Below are 20,914 nucleotides of genomic sequence, written 5' to 3'. Positions count from 1 at the left end.
ACTTTTGAAGTTATCCGTTCAAATTCTTTCTATCTGCTGCCATCATTGGCAATAGTTAGCCCGTAATTGTATGTATACAGTCGGCCATGTCAATCATTTACACAATAATGTAGAAGAAGTAAGAAATAAGCCTGATGAACCTTAATAGGTGATTGGACATCAAAGAACGCAGGCGACACATTTCATGGCAATGGTAGGTCGATTTGCTATAACACATGTTTGGCCAATGATGCTCGAACAAACGTATGAGTGACCTTTGCAGCGCTTGCCAAAGTTTCCACAGCTGCAGTACCCAAGCGGAATGTAGTATATTTATGATAATGCATGGCTTTGTGTCTGCAATTTTATATTTATTAATTTATTTTGTCTTTAATGTGTAGACATGGTCGATGAGACATTTTGTATCTTTCCTTCTTTGACTAGATTTGATCTAATTTAGGAACGTTGCACGGCAGATTTTTCTCTGTTGCGTCACCGGTTTCGGGCAAGCAATGTTGGTGTCGGAAATGGCACAATTCTGAAAATATTCGCTAAGGTGACCATATTAGATACATTTCATGCATAGAAACAATGAACCTACTGACACATCATTAACTAGCGTGCCTTCTAAACTGGACAATATTTAATGAGCTGCACGTTAGTCACTTGTCAGCAGGATAATCATAAAATAAAACGAATTATATCTAGCAAAGAGGAATGATCACTTAAAACCAACACGATTAAAATATTTGAAAGAATGAGATCTCCTATGTAGACCTTTATCTTTGAGCTGGAAAACTCAAAATCTACCACTAAAGACGTTAGAGCAACAGCACTTTCACCGCAACTGGGTACAAATGAAATTAAAACTAAATGAATATCGAACATTGGAGTCTAGGAATTCAAAGTTTAACATTACAATAATTTGATATATAGTCTTCAAATGTAAGACGCCCACTGTACTAGTTACGATGTGTGGGTGTAAGTAGCCACTTTATGTAGCCTAACCTGTTAATGAACGCAATAATATATTCAAAGAAAAAATGGCTACTTACGAGTACAGACAATAGTGAATCAGCTAAATCACATTGCAATCTTCCATGAAAGCCTTAAGTCCAAGAGTCATTGCAACAATGCATCCTTTACTTTGAATATTGAGTTTCTACTCAGAACAAACGTGTCAGTTTAGATAACAAATATTAAGACATTGTTGTGGTCAAAATCTTAGGTCGCCTACTGTTGATGGAATTACTTATTTGATGTTAACGTAGATATTACATTATTAATGGTGAATCCCCCGTTCTATAACTTGCTAAGTAGCAGAAGCCCTCAGCATGACTTCATACGCGTAAATAAGGCTCTAAAATTGATAGGACATATCTTTAAAAAGAGCAAAAATTATTAAAGAATAAAATGTTAAACAATTGCAAATATAAGAGACAATTGTTGTTTTTTCTGAGTTTATTGTTGTATAGCATGTATGACGCCCGACAGGCATTCTTTACTGTTTGATTTAGTTTCTGACAGTATGTATCATAATAAACTCAGACTCTATTAAACTTTAACACAGTGCTAAATATAAAGACCTTTTTTGTGAACCTCTAGCAATATTGCTGATCGCTTTGTGTTCACACTAGTATCTTGTCGCCATTAGATTACAACGAGAACATTTAATCTGTCACTCGATGTCAATATATATTGTCACCGGATATGTACATACATACATATATACATACATAGAAACATACCTACCTACCTACATGCATACATACATGCATACATACATACATACATGCATGCATGCATGCATACATACATACATACATAGATGGGATGGTAAATTCGTAGGTACGGCAAGTGGTTTTTGCTAGAAATTACCCTGGAAGAAATTAACAACTTTTCTATTGCAGCTATTAAATATGCATAGTTGGCACTGTTAACTTGACATATATTTAAGAACTAAATATACGTTCAGCTGGCTAGACACTAGACAACAGTTTTAAGTAATAAATTAACCGTGATGGCAGCATCTACACGTACAGTTTTATTTGAAATAACTCGAACCAATTTTCTAAAAAGCTTTTAAATTCACCCCAGTGTTTCTGTTGTATACATTTATGTTCGAGTAAGTCCGGTTCCAATATATGGTCATATTGAATCCAAATATTGGTTTCTATCACATTTTGAAGATTTCATTTGCATTTTTATAAAAACGGTATTTGGGACTTAAAGATAAGCAAATTGCTACTTATTGCAACAACCGTACTGTTGTACACGATGCTCTACCGTAAGGCATTTTTAACGTTTTGATTCCATTAGGTTATATTTGGTGTTACGTAAGAGGCGAATAAATGTTTTCTTTTAAAAAATATAATTAGGTTTAAGGTTAGTATCCAAGTGATATTCCTATCCAAAACAATGTTAATCACTTAGCTATGTTACATGTCAGATCTCTCAACTATTTCAAATGTTATGAAAACTGCAAATCTTCATCAATCATTCATCGAATTTCATTTGGTTTTTATGTAACAGCTTAACATCTCTGTTTTCTTAAAGTTTTATTAAAACCATTGAGATATTGTCGAATGCTAAATCATACATACGAATCAGGACAAAATCCACAATGCCTTCTAATATTAGTTTTATTTTCCAAATCTTAGGGGTACCTACCTTAGATGATATATTTGATGTCTTAGGTTATTATCTTCCAGCTGTTTGACAGATCCGCATTAAAAAAAAATAGATGATCAGATGTGGATCTTTTAAACAAATTGAAAACTGTGGTAAGTTTGTGAGATTATCCGTTTCAGATGATCTTAATCATATTGCAATATTGCCACAATGTCATTATTTTAGTACAGAGATAACGTTATTAAATGGTGTCTAAGTTATTGACAACTTTATGTAACAAAGACAAAGAAAGACATGACATTTACTTTAAAATCTTGCATCCTTGCAAAGATAACAACGTCAAACATGTAGAGCGTCCGCCTCGGATGCGGGAAGTTGTGGGTTCGATCCCCGGTCGAGTCATACCAAAGACTAACAAAAATGGTACTAACAGCTCCCTCGATAGGCTCTCAGTATTAAGAGGTTAGTGTTAAGACTGGTCGGCCTGGTGTCAGGATAATGTGACTGGATGGGACATCATGCTACATGTATTGGCATGATGCCCCAGGGCTAGACATCACTATAAACTGCCACACTGCAGACATCGTAGCGATATGACTGAAACATTGTTAAAGCTACGTTAAATATCCAAATCACACACACACACACACACACACACACACGTCAAAAAATGTATTATTTGTGTAAACAATATTGCTTAATTTTCTGAATGGCATAGTAAAGTAAAAAAAAAAACTCGGCTTGTATTCAAGCCAATTGAGAAATAATATCGCAGCAAAGGTGTACCATTTACCTAAACTTTTTTCCCTAATGTTTGTTCACAACGCAAACTCGCCACCATGTAAACCTGGACGAGGTATTGGTGGATACAATATTAAGTTTAAAGAGGCAATCACGTACTGTAACTAAAACAGTAGACGAGTTCTAATCTAGGTACTGAGTCTATCTATCTATCTATCTATCTATCTATCTGTCTATCTATCCATGTATATATCTATCTATCATTTATCTATCTATCTATCTATCTATCTATCTATCTATCTATCTATCTATGATATGAAAGGTCAGATACGGAAATCTCAAGCTAAATGCTAATCTCCCTAGTTACGGGTTATATGTATTTTTCCACTTACCGTTTCATGCACTGTATAAAACATTGAGGCCCAGAAACAAGTCTGAGTCTAAAGGAATGACTAATTCTGATCCAACCTCATCTGTATAGCCACATGTATACAAATTGCACAGCAATTTAAGAATGTATCAACTTGTTGTTCTTAAACAATGTATCTTCAAAGTTACATTGTACCAAGATACAACCAATATAATTCGAAGTATTAAAGTTGAGACTTACAATATTTTATTTTCATTTTCAGTTTAGTCTATAGTGTATGATTCCTCCAGATATAACTTGATTCATACAAAAAATCTGGCAGTCCTTTCATTAATTTGTACTTGATCAAACAAATAGCACACACACACACACACACACACACACACCCTGGAAGTCATTTTATTAGTCGTTGGTAAGGAGATAAAGAGGTACTGTACAAAGTAAAGTTCGTTAACATGTAACTAAGAATTGTCGCACATAACGGGTTCATTTTATTCCGGAAATGGGCATCGCTTCTAATAAAAGGAATTTCTTTGACCTGGTGTTTTTAGATGATGTAAATATACCGTCTAGCAGATTAGCTATTTCATAGTATAAAGGTTTTCATAGCATAAAGGTTTTCATAGTATAAAGGTTTTCCGTGCAAGAAGCAGGTTGTGGACTTATTAGGCTTCCAAAGTCATCAAAACTCAAAATATAGATTAGAACCTGTCCACCGCTGAAATCATCTGAGAGTATTTGAAGACAAACATCCAAACTACATTCGAAAACATTTTCTCAACATCCACTGACGTTAAAAAGTATTTGTATTAAACGTGTAAGGACTACACTATATTCAACTAGGGTACACACATTATGCTGACTGCTATTATTTTTCATGTTTGTCATTGTCGAAAGAAAGTTTTAATACCAAAATTGTATAACTATATGTTTCTATATTTTACAAACATTCTACATCGTGATCTTCTAAGTTAGCATCCGATAAAAATCTCATTTTTTGAGTAGATGTTCTCATTATAATGTTGTTTATGATTTATGAAACAGGAAGGATAAAACTTCAATTGATATTTCATTCAGACTTAGAAACGTGGTATCCACTGACTTCCCTATATTATCTTTAAAACATATCAGAATCCAAGAATCGTGCTTATGACACTTGCGTAGCTAATTTCTCTTTCCTTTACTAAGCCCTTTCTTACCAAATAGACTCATTATATATGAGAGAGAGATTACAAGTATACGCAATTATACACCTAATGTGAATTAATAGCATTATCATACAGGATCGAGAAATTTAATTCCTAGAAAGCAGAGTCGAACAAACGTCCGCGCCTCCAGTAACCGGCACAAATCGCATGTACCATCTCTATAATGCATTATATATATATATATATATATATATATATATATATATATATATATATATAATCACTAATTACACACACGCACACATACGGCTTGAAACGATGGATAACACTGTAAGTTTCTCTCATATTTTCATTTTTACCTTTGATAATTAATTTATTTAGCAATCTTACAAAAATTGTTGGTTTGGTTTTTTATTTGCTACTTAGTTTATGACCTTAGAGTCGTAATAGACTTTTTATTAATTAGTCTGTCTCTTCTCTTTCTTTGTCTGTCTCTCTATGACTATGAACAGTGCAAAACTGGTATCTAATTAGCCTAATCGCTTTCGACTCTTAAGGAGTCTTTTTCAAAGGCAAATGCAAAACATTGACAAGAAAAAGAAATAAAACAGGGAAAACCATTGTCTTGCAAATCTTACTTGGCTATGACTTGTTGCATCCGCCTTTGAAAAAGACTCATTCAGAGTCGGAAGCATTAATGCTAGTTAGATACTAGTTATGTACTGTTCGTATTCAGTTAATAACATTTATCTTAATCAAACCCTGACAAACGTGATCACTTGCTGGATCCAGTGCATGCATATATATATATATATATATATATATATATATATATATATATATATATATATATATATAATGTATGAATGAATTATTTGATTAACGATGTGTGAACACATCAAGTGCATGTACCTCGGATTTATGACCAAACTGGGGCCTGTTAATTGTTCCTGGGGGAAGGAATCATTGCCTCATCCCTCAGGCATTTATGTGCCCAAGAAGCACAGTTAATTTAGCTTCATGTCGTGGGTCCCTGTATCTCCCTAACGGCCTGAGTGGAGGGCTGAAATGATAGGGAATGGACCCAAAACACTCTCATGTTTCGAAAATTAAAATCTGTTTCGCTTGATGAGATGTGTGGGAATTGTGCTCACTCACTCATGGGATTATTAGGAAACATTGCAGCGCTCATTGCTCGCTGATAATTGGTGCCTGTTCGTGGCAAGGGTTGATAAATGCGGGAAGGCAGGCGACTGACCGTTGTTTCCAGGTTGTTGGTCTAAGGTTCCGCTTTGCAGGAATTTTAAAATTTTGTTCTGAATTTTGAATTTTGGAAAACTATTATGTGCTGTTGAATGGTTAGTAAAGCATGCAAGTAGAGGAATTGAAGATGTAGAAACGTTTGTTTTGAATTTAAATTTAATTTTCTTTAATAAATAAACATATTAAGGGTTATTGCAGTTTATTGTTCCTGTAGGTGTGGTTTAGGGTAGTTTGATTTCTTTTTTTATAATTTTATTTATGACGCTGTTAGTATTTGCTATTTTATTTTCAGGCTTCGCTTATTTTATTAAGACATATATCTTTTCCTTATACTCCGGTCGCTAAGACATGTCAAAGACATCTGATCTTATTTTGCCCTGGTTTTTTTTGAGTTTACTGGCCTGTCTACTGTTTATGATAGTTGTTTTAATTTGTTTTTTTTATGTGTTGTTTTTTATTTCAGGCTAACTCTATTTTAATAAGACAGATGTCATTGCCGAATACTCTGGTTGCTAAGACATGTCAAAGACATCTGAACATATTTTTGTATTTTTCCCTAATTTTAAATTTCTTTGCCTGACTACCAGTTATGATATTTTATAGGTTTTTAATTAAAGCAATCGCTTTTGGTATGGATGTTAAGTTGGTGGAGGAGGGGGGTATGTATTATTTGTTAACGGAAGACGGGTTTCTTTACTGAATACTCAGGTATTGTTAGACATATCAAAGTCGCCCGTCCTTTGTTAAATGCCTGACAAGGTTGTTTGTGGCTGGTTATATCTTAATTTTAAGTTCAATTTTCCTAAGAAGTTCAATGAATTATAGGATGTTAATTGTGTGTTAGGGTTTATTAAATCTAGGATTTCTGGATTTGTATAAAGGGATCCAATAGCTTTTTGTTCTTTTTGGAAGTTGGTTCTTGCTAGCTGGAATTTAGTGCAATTATTGAATACAGCTTGCAGGTTTTCTACGGTGTCATAACAGTAGCAGTTTATGTTTGCAGGTTTTGGGCCTATGTCTTTACCAGAACTGCCTGCTATTCTGTTTGATTTAATTCACATACTGTAAGTTCCTTTAAATTTAAATTGTAACGTAGAGAATTACATTATTTGCTGAATTATATCCTGATTTTCTTGGCGTCGCTTCATTCTGTTTTTTAATAAATGACAATAGAGTTGTGGACAAGAGTTTGTTACATGAGTGGCATTTGTCGACATATACTCTCATTTGTTCTCGCTGTTTGTGACTCAACCAATACATGAATTAACGACATATCGATGAAACAAACATTAGATGTTTATCTTGTTTAAAACAATTTGTGAGCAACTGATTACCATTATCTTCATCAAAGTAATTTACTACGTACCAATACAATTACGGAATATTGTATTTGTATATGCACTCCATTCGAATACAAAATTGTTATTTGTCACAGTTTCTGTACTGACATTTGCCAAGCACGCACGTAGATAGGCGGAGTTTGAATACATAAATGTATGAAAAGATCTTCCTCAATCTTTGATTACCTACCTTTCCTTATATATACATAAATACATGATTGGAAATCCGGCTAAGCGGAATTTTTTACGACCAATATTTGCCATCGTTCAAATATCCATCATTTGTGTTTATTTATTTAGTTTCTCGTTTCTTGCAAGAAATATTCACATTAAAGATGCAAACATATTGTTGTGCCCTTGTAGTTTTATTAGACACGGGTGAACAAGTAGTTTAAATGCTGGCCTTTTCCGAATCGCCGGCGCCTCACTTGTGCAATCGAGGGTTCGAGTTTCGTGCTCGGCCACTGCGGGTACGTGAGAAGGCATGACAGTAGCTTCCTGATTGTCAGAGATTCCTACCAGGATATTGTTTGGGGGACGGCTCCTTTGTTTTATATTTTGAAACCAGTTAAGGGAGGTCCCCTCCCTTAATGGTATTATTGTCGAAGCTTTACTTGATATATTTGATGTATGCTATATATATATATATATATATATATATATATATATATATATATATATATATATATATTCTATGTTTAAAAAGTATATTTGTTCTGTTTGTATTTCTTATTTTCCGAGTCAACCTTGACCTTACGGATATTTTTAATATTACATGTTGTGTTCATTTAGAATTCTAAATCCTCGTCGAAGTTCAACAAGTATTTTCCCATTATTATTTCATTTTCATGCCTTGTTTGTCTCATTCTGGCTCTCATTTAAATTCTTTTCATTTTCATTTCTGTCTCTTGTTCATGAATTATTGTCATATTTGCTGTTTATCTTCTCCCGTTTGTGTTGCTATCCTTGCTAATGCTACCTATGTTTTTATAATCGATTCTAATGGTTTTTTGTTGTTGTTGGTGTTCCAATTTCGTGTTATGTTGTTGTTGCTGCTGCAATTAATTTCCCTTTATTATTTGATGTTGCGTCTATTGTTATTTTTCCTGAATTGTGTTGTTCTTGCTGTCTTTGTTTGTACTTTTGTTTCTATTGTTGGTCCTGGTGTTTTTGGTTTTGGTGTTGTTTCTTTTCTAATCTGGAGTTTCCGATGTTCTTGCTGCTTTCGTTTTTCTTTTGATTTGGGACCTGTGATTGCTGCTTTTGTTTCTGCTTTTGTCCTTTCATATTCTGCCCATGTTCAATAGTCTGCTGTTCTTGTTGTTTTGTTTTCGGTTCAGGAAAATTGTCATTTCCGATTCAAAAGTTTGTTGTTTACCATCATCTTTGATCTTTGGACATTTCTGTGGTGTTTGGCCACCGTTCCCACATTTGTTGCAGTTTCTTTGGTGTATGTACCATTTATACCACGTCTTTGTTAGGAAGTCACGTAGATAAAAGGCTGGCTTCATTTTCTTATTTCAGAGCTTTTATTTCGAGTAGTCTTATCCCGTTTTTGATAGGAGTAACTTGGATATTGTCCACTCTTGCTTTCATCACTTTGATGTTAAATTTCCCTTCGAATATTTCGACTGTTGCCTGTAGGGTGATCTCCATCGGTATGTCTGACAGAAGTAATTCCGCAGTTTTCTTTTTTCTTAGTATTGGTAGTTATTCCATAACCAATACTTTCTCCCCTCCAATTGTTATTTCTCCTCGTGATAGTATAGGCTTAGTCCCTTGGATCTATAAGATTCTGTCAAACTGATAAAGACCATGTTCATAAGTTTTAGAGCTGTCATTATTGTTACCATACTTAGTCTTCTTTCCAGGGGTATTTCAGTCCTTATATACCCATTCTAACAAGTCTCAATTATCTGTCTCTATTAAAATATTTCAAAATAATTTCTCCAGTTCTGTCAGTATGTCGTTCGCCGCCATTTTTTCACGTGCAGTTCGTCTTTCTCACTGAATTTGTTTCGAGTATTTTCTCAGCAGTTTAATAATATTGTTTTACGTTTTGTAGATTATATATATGTATCCATATTTTCCAGCCAGGCTGTGGAAACTTTCATCGAGTTCATTCTTGGTCTGGACTTCGGACTGTTTTTTTTTTTGTTTCGTGCGTGCCATTGCAGCTTAAAATCGGAAGACTTTACTTCTTAAGAACGAGAATCAGAGTACCAAGGTTTGCTAGCTTTATTCTTCCATCATTGATAGTGGCTGACATATACAGCCTATCTTGTGCTGGAAGAAAAGACATGTTACCCACAACAACAACAACCGTACTGTTTTAACTCATATTTAAGTATAGTGCCTGCTTATATATTTGTTGTCCACGGTTCTACAAACTGTTCTCCGAGTGGCGTACAAAACAAATTGTGAACGAAGCCTGTTGTCATTCGTATTTTCGTCAATTTTATTTTACGTTCCGTATCATACGGGTGCCTAAACTGACACGTCCTTTAGCACGCTTGGTCAATTCAGATTTATTTTCTGATTCGAGTTCACCTCTATCTCTTAAAATTCTCGCACTGAGAACTTGTCAAAAGAGCAAGTTCATCAATTGCATCTGCCCTTTTACTGACCGGAAGTAGATTTAATAAATAACAGTAACTCGAACAAGGGATGTAATAACTATTACTAAACAGGCCTTCAAGAGGCGGAAAGCCTGAAAGCTCAGTTGGTGGTGCGGCAGACTCGTCATCCTATCATCCGGTGCAACACCTTCACAAGACCAGCCTGGGTCTGATGCCTACGTGTATAAATTTGTAAAAGCCCTTACCTCCCATTCCCTTAGCATGATATGGCCAATAATCTGTTAGCATATCCGTTAGTACAATGGACAAATAAATGCATGTACATTGGGGCCTTAGTATATATACGGAGATATTACAGTCGTAACCCCAGGAAAAATCTATTTGCAAATATCTACTAAAGCTATATTTTATTTTTATTATATAGTTTTACAGGAAAAAATGCCTTTAACTTTTCATGGGTTTTGGCATATTATGTAAATACGATTAACATTATTCCAGCGATAAAAATAAATTACTCAATTTCACATTAAATACGGGATAGCTTTGTTTTGCAATTTTCAATTGCAAATTTGATGCTTGAATTTATTTATTTTCTAACAATAATGCCACCATTAGGATTATAATGAAGGGATTGTATTTTTCTTGCGACATTTCATGTGCGTATTGACACGGCTCTGGTGCTGTAATGTCGAGACATATGAACTGATGTATCTGATAAACTTCATAGTGTAACATTTCAATACATAAAATGTAATTGCCATGAGCTTAATTGTAGGGGTTTCCCTTCTGAACTTGTTTACACTGACTTCAAATATAACACTTTAGTGGTCTTTTCTATTGAGATGTAATTTTGGTTTACAAAAAATAATCAACGTTAAATTTATCCATCGTGTTCAAACATGACTGTGATTAGAGTTATAACTGCTACATTTAATCGACTGTTCTTTTCCTCCAAAAATAACTTTTATTGCAAAACAATGTTAATTAACAATACTGTTTCAATGTAATACTGTTTTCTTGACATGCATCACTATGCGACATTCGTTTCGTTGCTGACAGGTTCCATAATTCATCTAAAAAATACATGCATAAAGCTAATACTTGAAGTCTACTTTTTGTTGTTATTTGGAGTTCATTGTGGGGCATTTCTTGATGGCATTTCGGTGAGCGTAATGTACATTAATATAATGTGTACAATTGAAACATCATAATATCTGTACATCCGAATGTGGAGAGAGAGAGAAAAGAAGTGAAAGAAGAAAATGAAATAAGCATACAAATGAAAATGCAGCTTTGAATAACAGATATAAAGCAGTTATATATTCTACATGAGAATTTGTAGTTCAACATTATCATCGCCACTGAAGTGCTAATGTAGGTATAGTCGTTTTCCTTTCATTGTAAATACATCACTACGAAATATATAAGGTTGTCTTACTTTGTTATAACGAGAAGGCATTTCGTTTCAATTGTTCATAAATTTGGAATAATAATACAGAACTACAATGCAAGGCTATAGGGTTCACATTAAAAAAATAGCTCCTTGCCTTCTCTTAAATATATAGTGGGCGATAAAATGTAACTCAGTGAGCATTGAAGTTTGTGCGTAAGTGCTCATGTTGTGCGTCCTTTTTGTGTTTGTTCCAAAACTGGAGTTTGAAGTAAACTAATCAGGGTTACAGTTGTTGCAAACTTCCTGCTGCTGGTTAAATATTGTGTCACTCATATGACTGAATACATATCTGCTATTTGTGAGACAAACAGTGGATACAACAGGATAATTGATTGAGGGGTAAGACTTTCAATCATTTTTACTGGGATTTTAGGATATTGATCTTTAACCGCGGTGATACGAAATCATTTTCAAAGAGACCGCTATTCATGCCATACTGTTATTGGAAACGTTTGCATATAATACGTAATACTTATGTAGTAGTTAAACAGTTTCGCTATAAATGCTCAGAATATTAATCTTCGAATGATACTTGCGAAAAAGAATATGCAATAAATACTTATTTACAAGCTATTCAATATTTATCAAAACAGTGTTTAGATCTCTTTAATCAGACAAGTCTATTTCATTCTTGACCTGTTTGACTCCACAGGGCCCATTCTTTTGGACCAATACATCGTTCTTACTTGCGTGGAGAAACAGCAACATCGTCGAAATTTCTACTGCACATTCCGCTATAGTAATACTTCATGCACTTCGCGTGCTGGTTTGTAGGCCATCGTATTGGCAAATCGTTTCGATTTCCTCGTCCGCTACACTAACGACCATAGTTCTCGCAGACTCTACATACGACGACACATATGCCTAACTTGTCTCAGCTCGACGACGAAAACTCAGTACATTGCGATACGCGAGGAAAATCGTGTTTAAATATCGGTTCCTATCTAGCAATTTCTCCGTACAAATCTGATGTAGAATTTATTTTAACTTTCGTTAAATGTCTATAACAACACATTATTTACGGCAGTAGATTATACATGGAGTGTTCGATGTTGTGTTCACCTGCTCAATTCATAGCATCGTACTAATTGTTGCCACAAATCCTCCTCAGGCACCCCTACCCCTACCTTGCTAACCATGTCAACAGGCCCCTCTACCACAATTTCTACTTCAAAATGGTGATAACGCTACGCCTTCGGGTTATCTGTAATATGAAATAATGATCCCATTCTCTCGACGGATACCAATATTTGGTCTAACGGCATCCTGGTTATCCTTCCTTTCTAGACCATCCGTTAGCAAGCGTCGCATGATCGACATAATATTATTAAAGCTAGTATAATGAAATTCGGCTAACATTCTGTCGGTCACCTTCTGCATTACTAAGTGGAACGGCAAAATGAAATATGTGCCACTCTGAGTACATGCTACCTAAACGTTTCTTACGATAACTTGTACGAAGAATGTTCCCTCAATGGACGCGGAAAATTATCAATATATAAACACTTTCGTACGTAAGAATTTAGAACTTCCCTCCCTTTTCGTCATTTCACGGGACCCAAACCATCGTTCTCCGTTGTCGCATTAATGAATGTAGCATGCCCTTGGACATGCATGAACTCATCGCGCGCTATATAGGTCACATATTGCGGAAGTTCTATTTAAGGCAGTGGCCATTTCTCCGTCTGTGCATGCGATCTTGCTACGACCCATCATATAATTAGAAACCATTATCTAAGTAAATAGTGGTCAATATATATGGTATCCGTGACTCTTCTCTTCGTTTTTCATGTTAAAGTAATGTACACAGGGACAGTTAACATCATTGGTGGAGAGGGGTAAATTCGTTTCAGTTCTTGACCCGCAGTGAAATGATAACACGTCCGTATAAATCTTTCCTTGGCTTTCCTTGTTTATTTGATATCATTCGACAGAGGGTCAGTGATCAATAGTCCAGCCATTCATCTATACTAATTCCTATGATTCTACCTACCTACCTCTTTGAGTGCTTAATCTTTTTTGATTAATTAATGCCTTCAATATCATTTTATGTTTCAGATGACATTTCTTACTAGTTAACAATGAGGGCTGGCTCTATCTTGTGTTGTGTTTTGACTTTATTGGCTGTAATTTTTAAAGACGTATCCAGCATGTGCGCACCAAATTGCCCGTGTAGAGATAGAGGAACCAATTCCACTGTGTGCCAATTTGATAGACATGTCGAGGAGAACAGTACAGCAGAACAGTTGTTTGATTCTCCTCTTAAATACATTCAAATGTTAGCACTTCAGTTCAGCAGTGATGGGAAAGAGTATTCACTACAGTTTCCCTTTAAACATTTTTTCCAATTAGGGTTTCATTTACTAAGGGAGCTCTGCATTGTCAGCGATAGAAATAGCTTCATCAGTGATGAATTATTCCAAATGGACGAACTTAAAGCTTTACCAAAGCTCTCAAGCTTCACCTTTCAGGTTGCAATGAAAATAGCTCCAGTCAATTTATCATTGAGTCTCAACCTTCGATACATAAATGTTAGTTTCTCGACATATTTAACTTTCGATGGACTCTGTAAAATTGTCAAAGTTTCAGGGTCAGCTTTAGAAGAAGTTTACGCAGAAGGTATTAACTATGACACTTCCTGGGAGCCATCAACAGCAACTCTTGATGATAATTTTTTTTCGTGCTTCAAACAAACGCGTCTTCGAGTCTTACACATCCCGAGATCAAACATAAAGGAAATATCAAGTCCAAATTTAAACCTTTTGATTCCGTACATAGAAGTTGTTGATGTGTCATTTAACGATGCTTTCCCTGACATAAAAACCTATTTCGCTGTCGCAAAGTTGAAGAAATTAAGAAAACTAATTGTTTCAGATTACCGACTCCTGAAAAATAGACAGAAGGCAAATTGCGAAAATGACAAATATAGGCGAGGCAGATATGACAACCCGCTTTGCCGCTATTTTCGTAGAACGCAGGCAGTACCATTATTGCATAGCCTCGAAGTTTTGAACATAGGTGGAAGCAATGATTGTCATGAAGTCAACACCTTTTACTGTGAACATCAAAGTCTTTGTATTTTTCCCACAAACACTGTTCTTAGAGAATTATACTTAAATAATATGTGTTTCATTAGAATGGATATGGATATCGATGGATTAAACCGACTTGAAAAGTTCGATTTTTCCTCAAATCAGTGCGAATACATTTCAAGCCTGGTCTTTTCGGAAATGACATCACTAACAACCCTTCTTTTGAATGGGAATTCTCTTTCAAAGATGGAAGAAACCGATCCTGAAGAACTGAAAATTTTATTCCGGGAGAACCGTAACCTTCGATTTCTGAATCTCTCAGCCAATGGGTTTACTCGTCTTCACTCTGATATATTTGTAAGCAATACAAAACTGGAGAATTTGGATCTTTCAGATAACTTCTTACATAATACCGATTGGATCGTAAACACATTGGGGCAACTGCGTTCATTAAATCTAAAAGGAAATCGTCTTATGGTGTTAGACTCTCGAACAAGACAAGTAATAGATAACGTTGCACATGGATATAACATCTCGGTTGGTGATGCTGACCGAATTCACCTAAACTTAGTTGACAACCCGGTAAGTTGTGATTGTGACCAAGAAGAGATGCTACGGTGGCTATCGATTACAAAGCGGTACATTTTAGATTTTGATGAAATAATTTGCTCTAAAACAGGAAGTGTCCTCTCTAGTTATACGAACGAAATTGATTCTTACAGTCATAGTTGTAACTTTCAGAGGTACAAAAATCTCTTTGCGCTATGTACCATTCCGTTCATAATTTCCATATGTGCGGTTCTGTTCGTCCTGTATTATCGACATATTCTCAGAATCAAACGGATCCGTAAGCAAATAGACGAGTATGTCCAGGATAATATTGTTCTGCACCGACAATTTCTTCTTTACCTTGCATATAGTTTATCTGATCGTGATATAGTGTTGAATCAAATGTTGCTCGAATTAGAGAAACGACTCCAGAATGTAGTTGGAGTAAGAGATAATCTTGTGTGCATATCAGACCGAGACTTTGCTGTTGGGGTAAGTATCTCAGGTGAGATCATACATGCCGTGACTTCATCATCTGCTGTATTATTCATCATCTCAAAGGAGTTTGCAAGAAGCCGATGGTGCGAATTTGAGGCGGAAATTGCCCTGTATCAAGGGAAGCCAATCATATTGGTGACCTTGAGAGATGTGAAGGTTAGATCTCTTCCAGCCTCTCTGAGAAAGGTATGCTTCAAATGGACTCGACTGGAATGGCCAGGCACCGAAAATCAAGAAAACATGGAAGACTTCTGGAAAAAATTGGTGAAAGCCATCGTTAAATGCACGGGTGATATTAAATGTTGAATGGAACACATTTGTGATGACTTCTTCCTATTGACATAGGAATTAAGGAATTCCATTTACTTATTAATCTTGCATGCAAAGTTAACCATGTTGCGCAAATTATGATCTTGACATTTTTATCGTTTCGTTATGAAATAAGTATAATCTAATTCAAAGGCATCCTAGTGTAGCTAAATTAGTGATAAATACTCTTTAAGGCTTTATATTTACAATAGTATGACTGTGCTTTTAATTTGCGTGTTTACAGATTTCATTCCCAGAATTAACATAAGCGTTCTCTGGATTCTCTAGTTTGAAAAACTAAATTACCACATAAAGATAATATTCTAATTATTGAGATTTGGTTCAAACGTTGAAGTCCCGATGTGTGCATTTCAAACTTTTATATAGTGAACCTTATTTTCTCAAATTTTTATGTAAATGTCTCTGAGTGTTTAACAAGTTATGCATCATGTTACTCTTCGCAACTCAATTCGAGTTCTAACACATGATTCACTTTACAGAGCGATGACAACATATAAAAATGAAAAACAAAAACGGAATCGAAGTATAGTTTTGTAATCTTAATCTTTACTGGTGAAAGGAAACATTGATTTGACAAAAGTAATGCGTTGGTATTACTAATGCAAACGGGCTACCTTTGAAACGTAAGTCGCTAATTTTGAAAGAGGGAATCTTTTTCTGAATAGGTACGAAAATTTTAATTTGTTATATGTGATAAGTAATTATTTACATTTGCGCAGAAAATACAAGAAAACTAAACTGTCATTTCAAGAGCGCTACGTTTGTATGAATAGTCAATGATATATATGCAAACATCAAGTAATATTTCTATCTACGATGACAGGAAATGACATGCAGCCTTGCATTATGAAATTATATGCCAGTCCCTGAGTACGAAATCAGAATAATATCCTAAAACGTCAGTTCAAACCTGGCTGTCGTATTTGAAAGTATATCTTTAATTAGGCCATGAGTGGGTGTATGTTTCAGGTTATAACCTGAAAAATTATACGACAGCCTACGTCTGACACATGATTAATTACCTTTCAATTCTAATTAGCTCTTATCGCACATGATGAGCCAGTATAGTTGTTGTTGGATATTTTGCACACTGGTGGATAGATACAGAAAACAAATTTCCACTTGTTGTTAATCACGGAAAATATATAATCTACGGTATCCGTTCAATTAGCTTAGGTTGGATACCCATTCCGGTCCTTAAACGTTGGGAAGAACCCTGCACTTTCTTGTGGATACTTTAAATGTCAATGTACGACTGGTAGCGCTTCAGGAATAAGACTGATGCCGAGAGAGCTTTCGATCTTATTAAGTCATGGAGGCATACTTATGTTTGGAGATAAAATATAAACAATCTATCTTAACTTTGCAAATTTTTTTTCTTTCTTCTGAATAATCGTTCGTTCTGCAGTTGTGAAGGTACATGTTTGATGATCTTATACTTTTACTCACAATGCGCTTGGTGTCCACAGAGAAACGTTAAAAGTTCTTAGCACAAAAGAGAAGGTTTTATGAAAATTTCAACCATTTTAAACTGTATGCCCTACAAAGATCAAGTGTTTTTACTGTAATCATGACTCAGTTATGATACCTTAAATGTGCCCCTTCAAAGAATTATATGAAAGGCAAGCCATACATTTTGCTACAGGGCACAAACTATCTGAAAGATGGAATAACCAGAGAAAAGTCAAGAAGAAAATTTTCTGTCATTGAATTTAAGGAGACTGTAATTAACGTAATGAATAAAACCGCTCCTTGTTGTCTATTACATTTTCAGTTACTGCAGACTTCACGCACTGACGTTCAACAACTAAGGTTCCGAAATTACCAAATCTTTGAACCCGAACAGAAACAACGAGACCTATAACAAAACTTATATTCGTTTTCTAGTAATTTCAATCCTTCGATGTCTTTTTTTCTTAGCCTACGTTCGAATCGTTCGAATCGTTCACTGCGAGGAAAATCACCATTTAAATGTGCAAGTTACATGATCACTAAAATTTAATTTGGAAAGCGAAATAAACCCATTTCATATGCAAGATCTTACAAAAATGGAATAATCAAAATGTTACAATTATGGTCTAAATTTATATTTAGGTGTGCATTTCAGATGTACATTATTAAACGAGATCGGGTATGCATTTCAGATGTACATTATTAAACGAGATCGGGTAGGCATTTCAGATGTACATTATTAAACGTGATCGGGTATGCATTTCAGATGAACTTTATTTTACAAGATCGGGTAGGCATCTCAGATGTACATTATTAAACGAGATCGGGTAGGCATTTCAGATGTACATTATTAAACGAGATCGGGCAGTGATCTCAGGATGGTGATCTGGCCTTAATCATACCTATCATTTTTATTTTTTAACAATTTGTCTCCAAATTTGAATCAGGACAGGAAAGTACCCAAAGTATGGAAGAGTGGAAGGGCTATGATGGGGTTGTAGATTTGGCTGGCTGAATCAGGTAAACCGAAGATGGGAGGGGGCAGTGCGGCTCAGGAACAAAGTCACATCGAGGCAGAACTGCGTGCAGTTCCTGAAAATTAATTCATAATGCTAGATTCCTTCAAGTTATATTTAACAAATTGCATCATGTAAAGCAGAAATAAACCAATGATACGATTTATCCAGATGATTTTAATTCGCATGTAGGTAAAAACTGAGTGCTTTTCCTCTTATTCTCTCAAACGAAAACTGAAGCTGAAGTGTATTGTACACGTAAGTCTTTTGTGCAAGAACGCTGTGCGTCTTTAAATACATATCTTGAAGTTGAATGTTTTGGTATTATGTTCGTGCTGATACAAGTTATTAAATGTCTATATCTGGACAACGGTATTTAACCCTTTTATGAAATTTGCTATGCTGTAGTTTCCAAAGACCAACAATGTACAACAACGATGATTGTCATATAAAGTGGAGTACAATATTCAACAGCTTCTTACTCAATATTTTACATTTCGGAAATGACTCTCTAAATTTTAATCTCTAAACCACATGAGTGTGACGTTTCTCTTTTTGAAAAAAAAACAAAGGATATTTCCAGATTTGTTATAAGATAAAATGTTTTATTCTTGTTTATAAACTCAAACTCCGGACCCGCCCTTCCTCACAATATAATGAATATTCCGAAATGACACACAGTATTGTGATTATGTCAGAAAAGAAACAAAACCTATTTAAAACGTACGATATTTCCGTATCAAATGTGGCCAGCCATGTGTAGGAAAGTGTATACAGTGATGGATTAGATGGATGCCATTGCACCTACTTTTGCAAGTAGAGGATGGGTGGGGTAAAGCGGAGTTGAGTGCGGTGGGTAGGGTGGGGGCGGAAACTCGATAATAGCTGTTAATATATTTCAAAAACAAAAAAGGGAGAGGTAGAGTTAATCGTGAATTCATCTGGACAGTCACCTGGACAGTCATTTAGATACCTTTCTAAATTCCAGCCTGTATAGACTGGTTCTCTTTCATGACACAACGACGCGTCTCTTCTGAAGGCATGCATAATCTTCTGTTTTGAGACGTTTAATGATAATGACAATCGTTTATAGGTAAGACTGACCTTAGGCTCATAATACTACAATTACACAACATAATTGCAATGATGTAGAATGACATATACAAATAAATTTAACACAGTTCGGTGAAAATGGATGAAAAATAATGCAAACAAGGAAAAATACAGCAAGCAAAATATAAAATTAAGAAAATGAAATGAAATAATCATTATAGAATTATATAGTTGTGATCATCCATATATGTATAATACAATACAGTTACACGAACATTTTAACTTTTATGAGGAATGCTGAAATAACGTATTGTGCAGGTTAAGATACTATGACAGAGTTCCTATATTCATCAGATAATAGTAGATTTGTTCATATGGGTGTATATTGCTAAAATGTTCTAGTATGAATCTATATCAAATATATTCATAAAGATGGCATTGTTTAAATGTAATATTCATCTTCTATTTGGTTTTTATCACAATATACATATAAGTTGATTTGGGAGACGCAATTATGTCGTCCTTCCTAAATTGCTAAATTATAAGTGAAAGAATGGAGTCTGCTTAATGCATTTTGTAGATGGGTATGTAAATTAATGGTTGTATAAACCTGCACGGAAACAGTGATATGCCTTATGGGATTTATTTACGTCTGAATTCCTATTCTGAATTAAATTATGTTTAAGACGTTGTCTGACATTATCTCCTACATCCTGTGCAAACCAATTATGTCCAATTCCATATCTGAATTGTCTGTTGTTAACGTTCGAACACCACGTAACTTTTACCAGACTCTTCCTTTCTTTGTTGCATAATATGATATTTTCTTGGGTATCGGTTATCATACATTCTAATCTAACCTAATCCAGTACTTAATGTATTTAAAATGATAATTAAAAGAATGAGACAATCTTCCATATTCCCCTCGTGGTAGTATGTATGTCTCGGAAGGCTTATAAATCTAGTGCAGAACTAATCATGTGCCTCTTTAATTGTATGTGAAGATTCATATCCCCAGTTTGCATCAGCAAAGGCTAATACGATGGTTTCATTTAAGGGTTTCCCCATTTCAAATAAAAGTGAATTAACTTGTTTACGAATTTTTACAAATTTGTGTAAATGAACTACAGTTTCGCAAGCGAATTAAGAAAACTACCAGTTGCACCGTATCATATGTTACTGTTGAAATTGTGAGATATTAGCAGTAAAAAATTCATCTACACAAAAGAATATTTTATATCTATCATAATTTCATGACCAAGGTTACTTGCTTCAAATAAAACTAAAGTATGAAATTGACATACTATATATTTGCTTTTGGGACATTCCCAAAAAGAATATTATTATACAGAATGAGGTAAAGCAAGGCTGAAATTGTTAACGTTCTATTCAATTTTAAACATTAAATTAACGTATACAGAATAATAATAATAATAATGATAATAACGATAATAATAATTCATCTAAATAAATATAAATA

General features: G+C 34.7%; 1 protein-coding gene across 1 annotated transcript in view; it reads left to right on the top strand.

The window, feature by feature from the left end:
• Positions 1-20,682, top strand: part of LOC149787088 (toll-like receptor 4) — a 62,388-nt gene extending 41,706 nt beyond the window's left edge. The window contains exon 2 of the mRNA XM_089977611.1: positions 13,563-20,682. Within this exon, the coding sequence (XP_089833737.1) occupies positions 13,586-15,889 (2,304 nt within the window). The 5' untranslated portion in view covers positions 13,563-13,585 and the 3' untranslated portion in view covers positions 15,890-20,682. The remainder of the gene's footprint in view (positions 1-13,562) is intronic.
• The last annotated feature ends 232 nt before the right edge of the window (positions 20,683-20,914 follow it).

The sequence above is a fragment of the Sinohyriopsis cumingii genome, chromosome 12 (genome assembly GCF_028554795.1).
Source record: "Sinohyriopsis cumingii isolate HCF-2022 chromosome 12, ASM2855479v2, whole genome shotgun sequence".
NCBI lineage: Eukaryota > Metazoa > Mollusca > Bivalvia > Unionida > Unionidae > Sinohyriopsis > Sinohyriopsis cumingii.
Note: the sequence above shows the minus strand (reverse complement) of the source record. Positions and strands in the feature narration are given on the sequence as shown.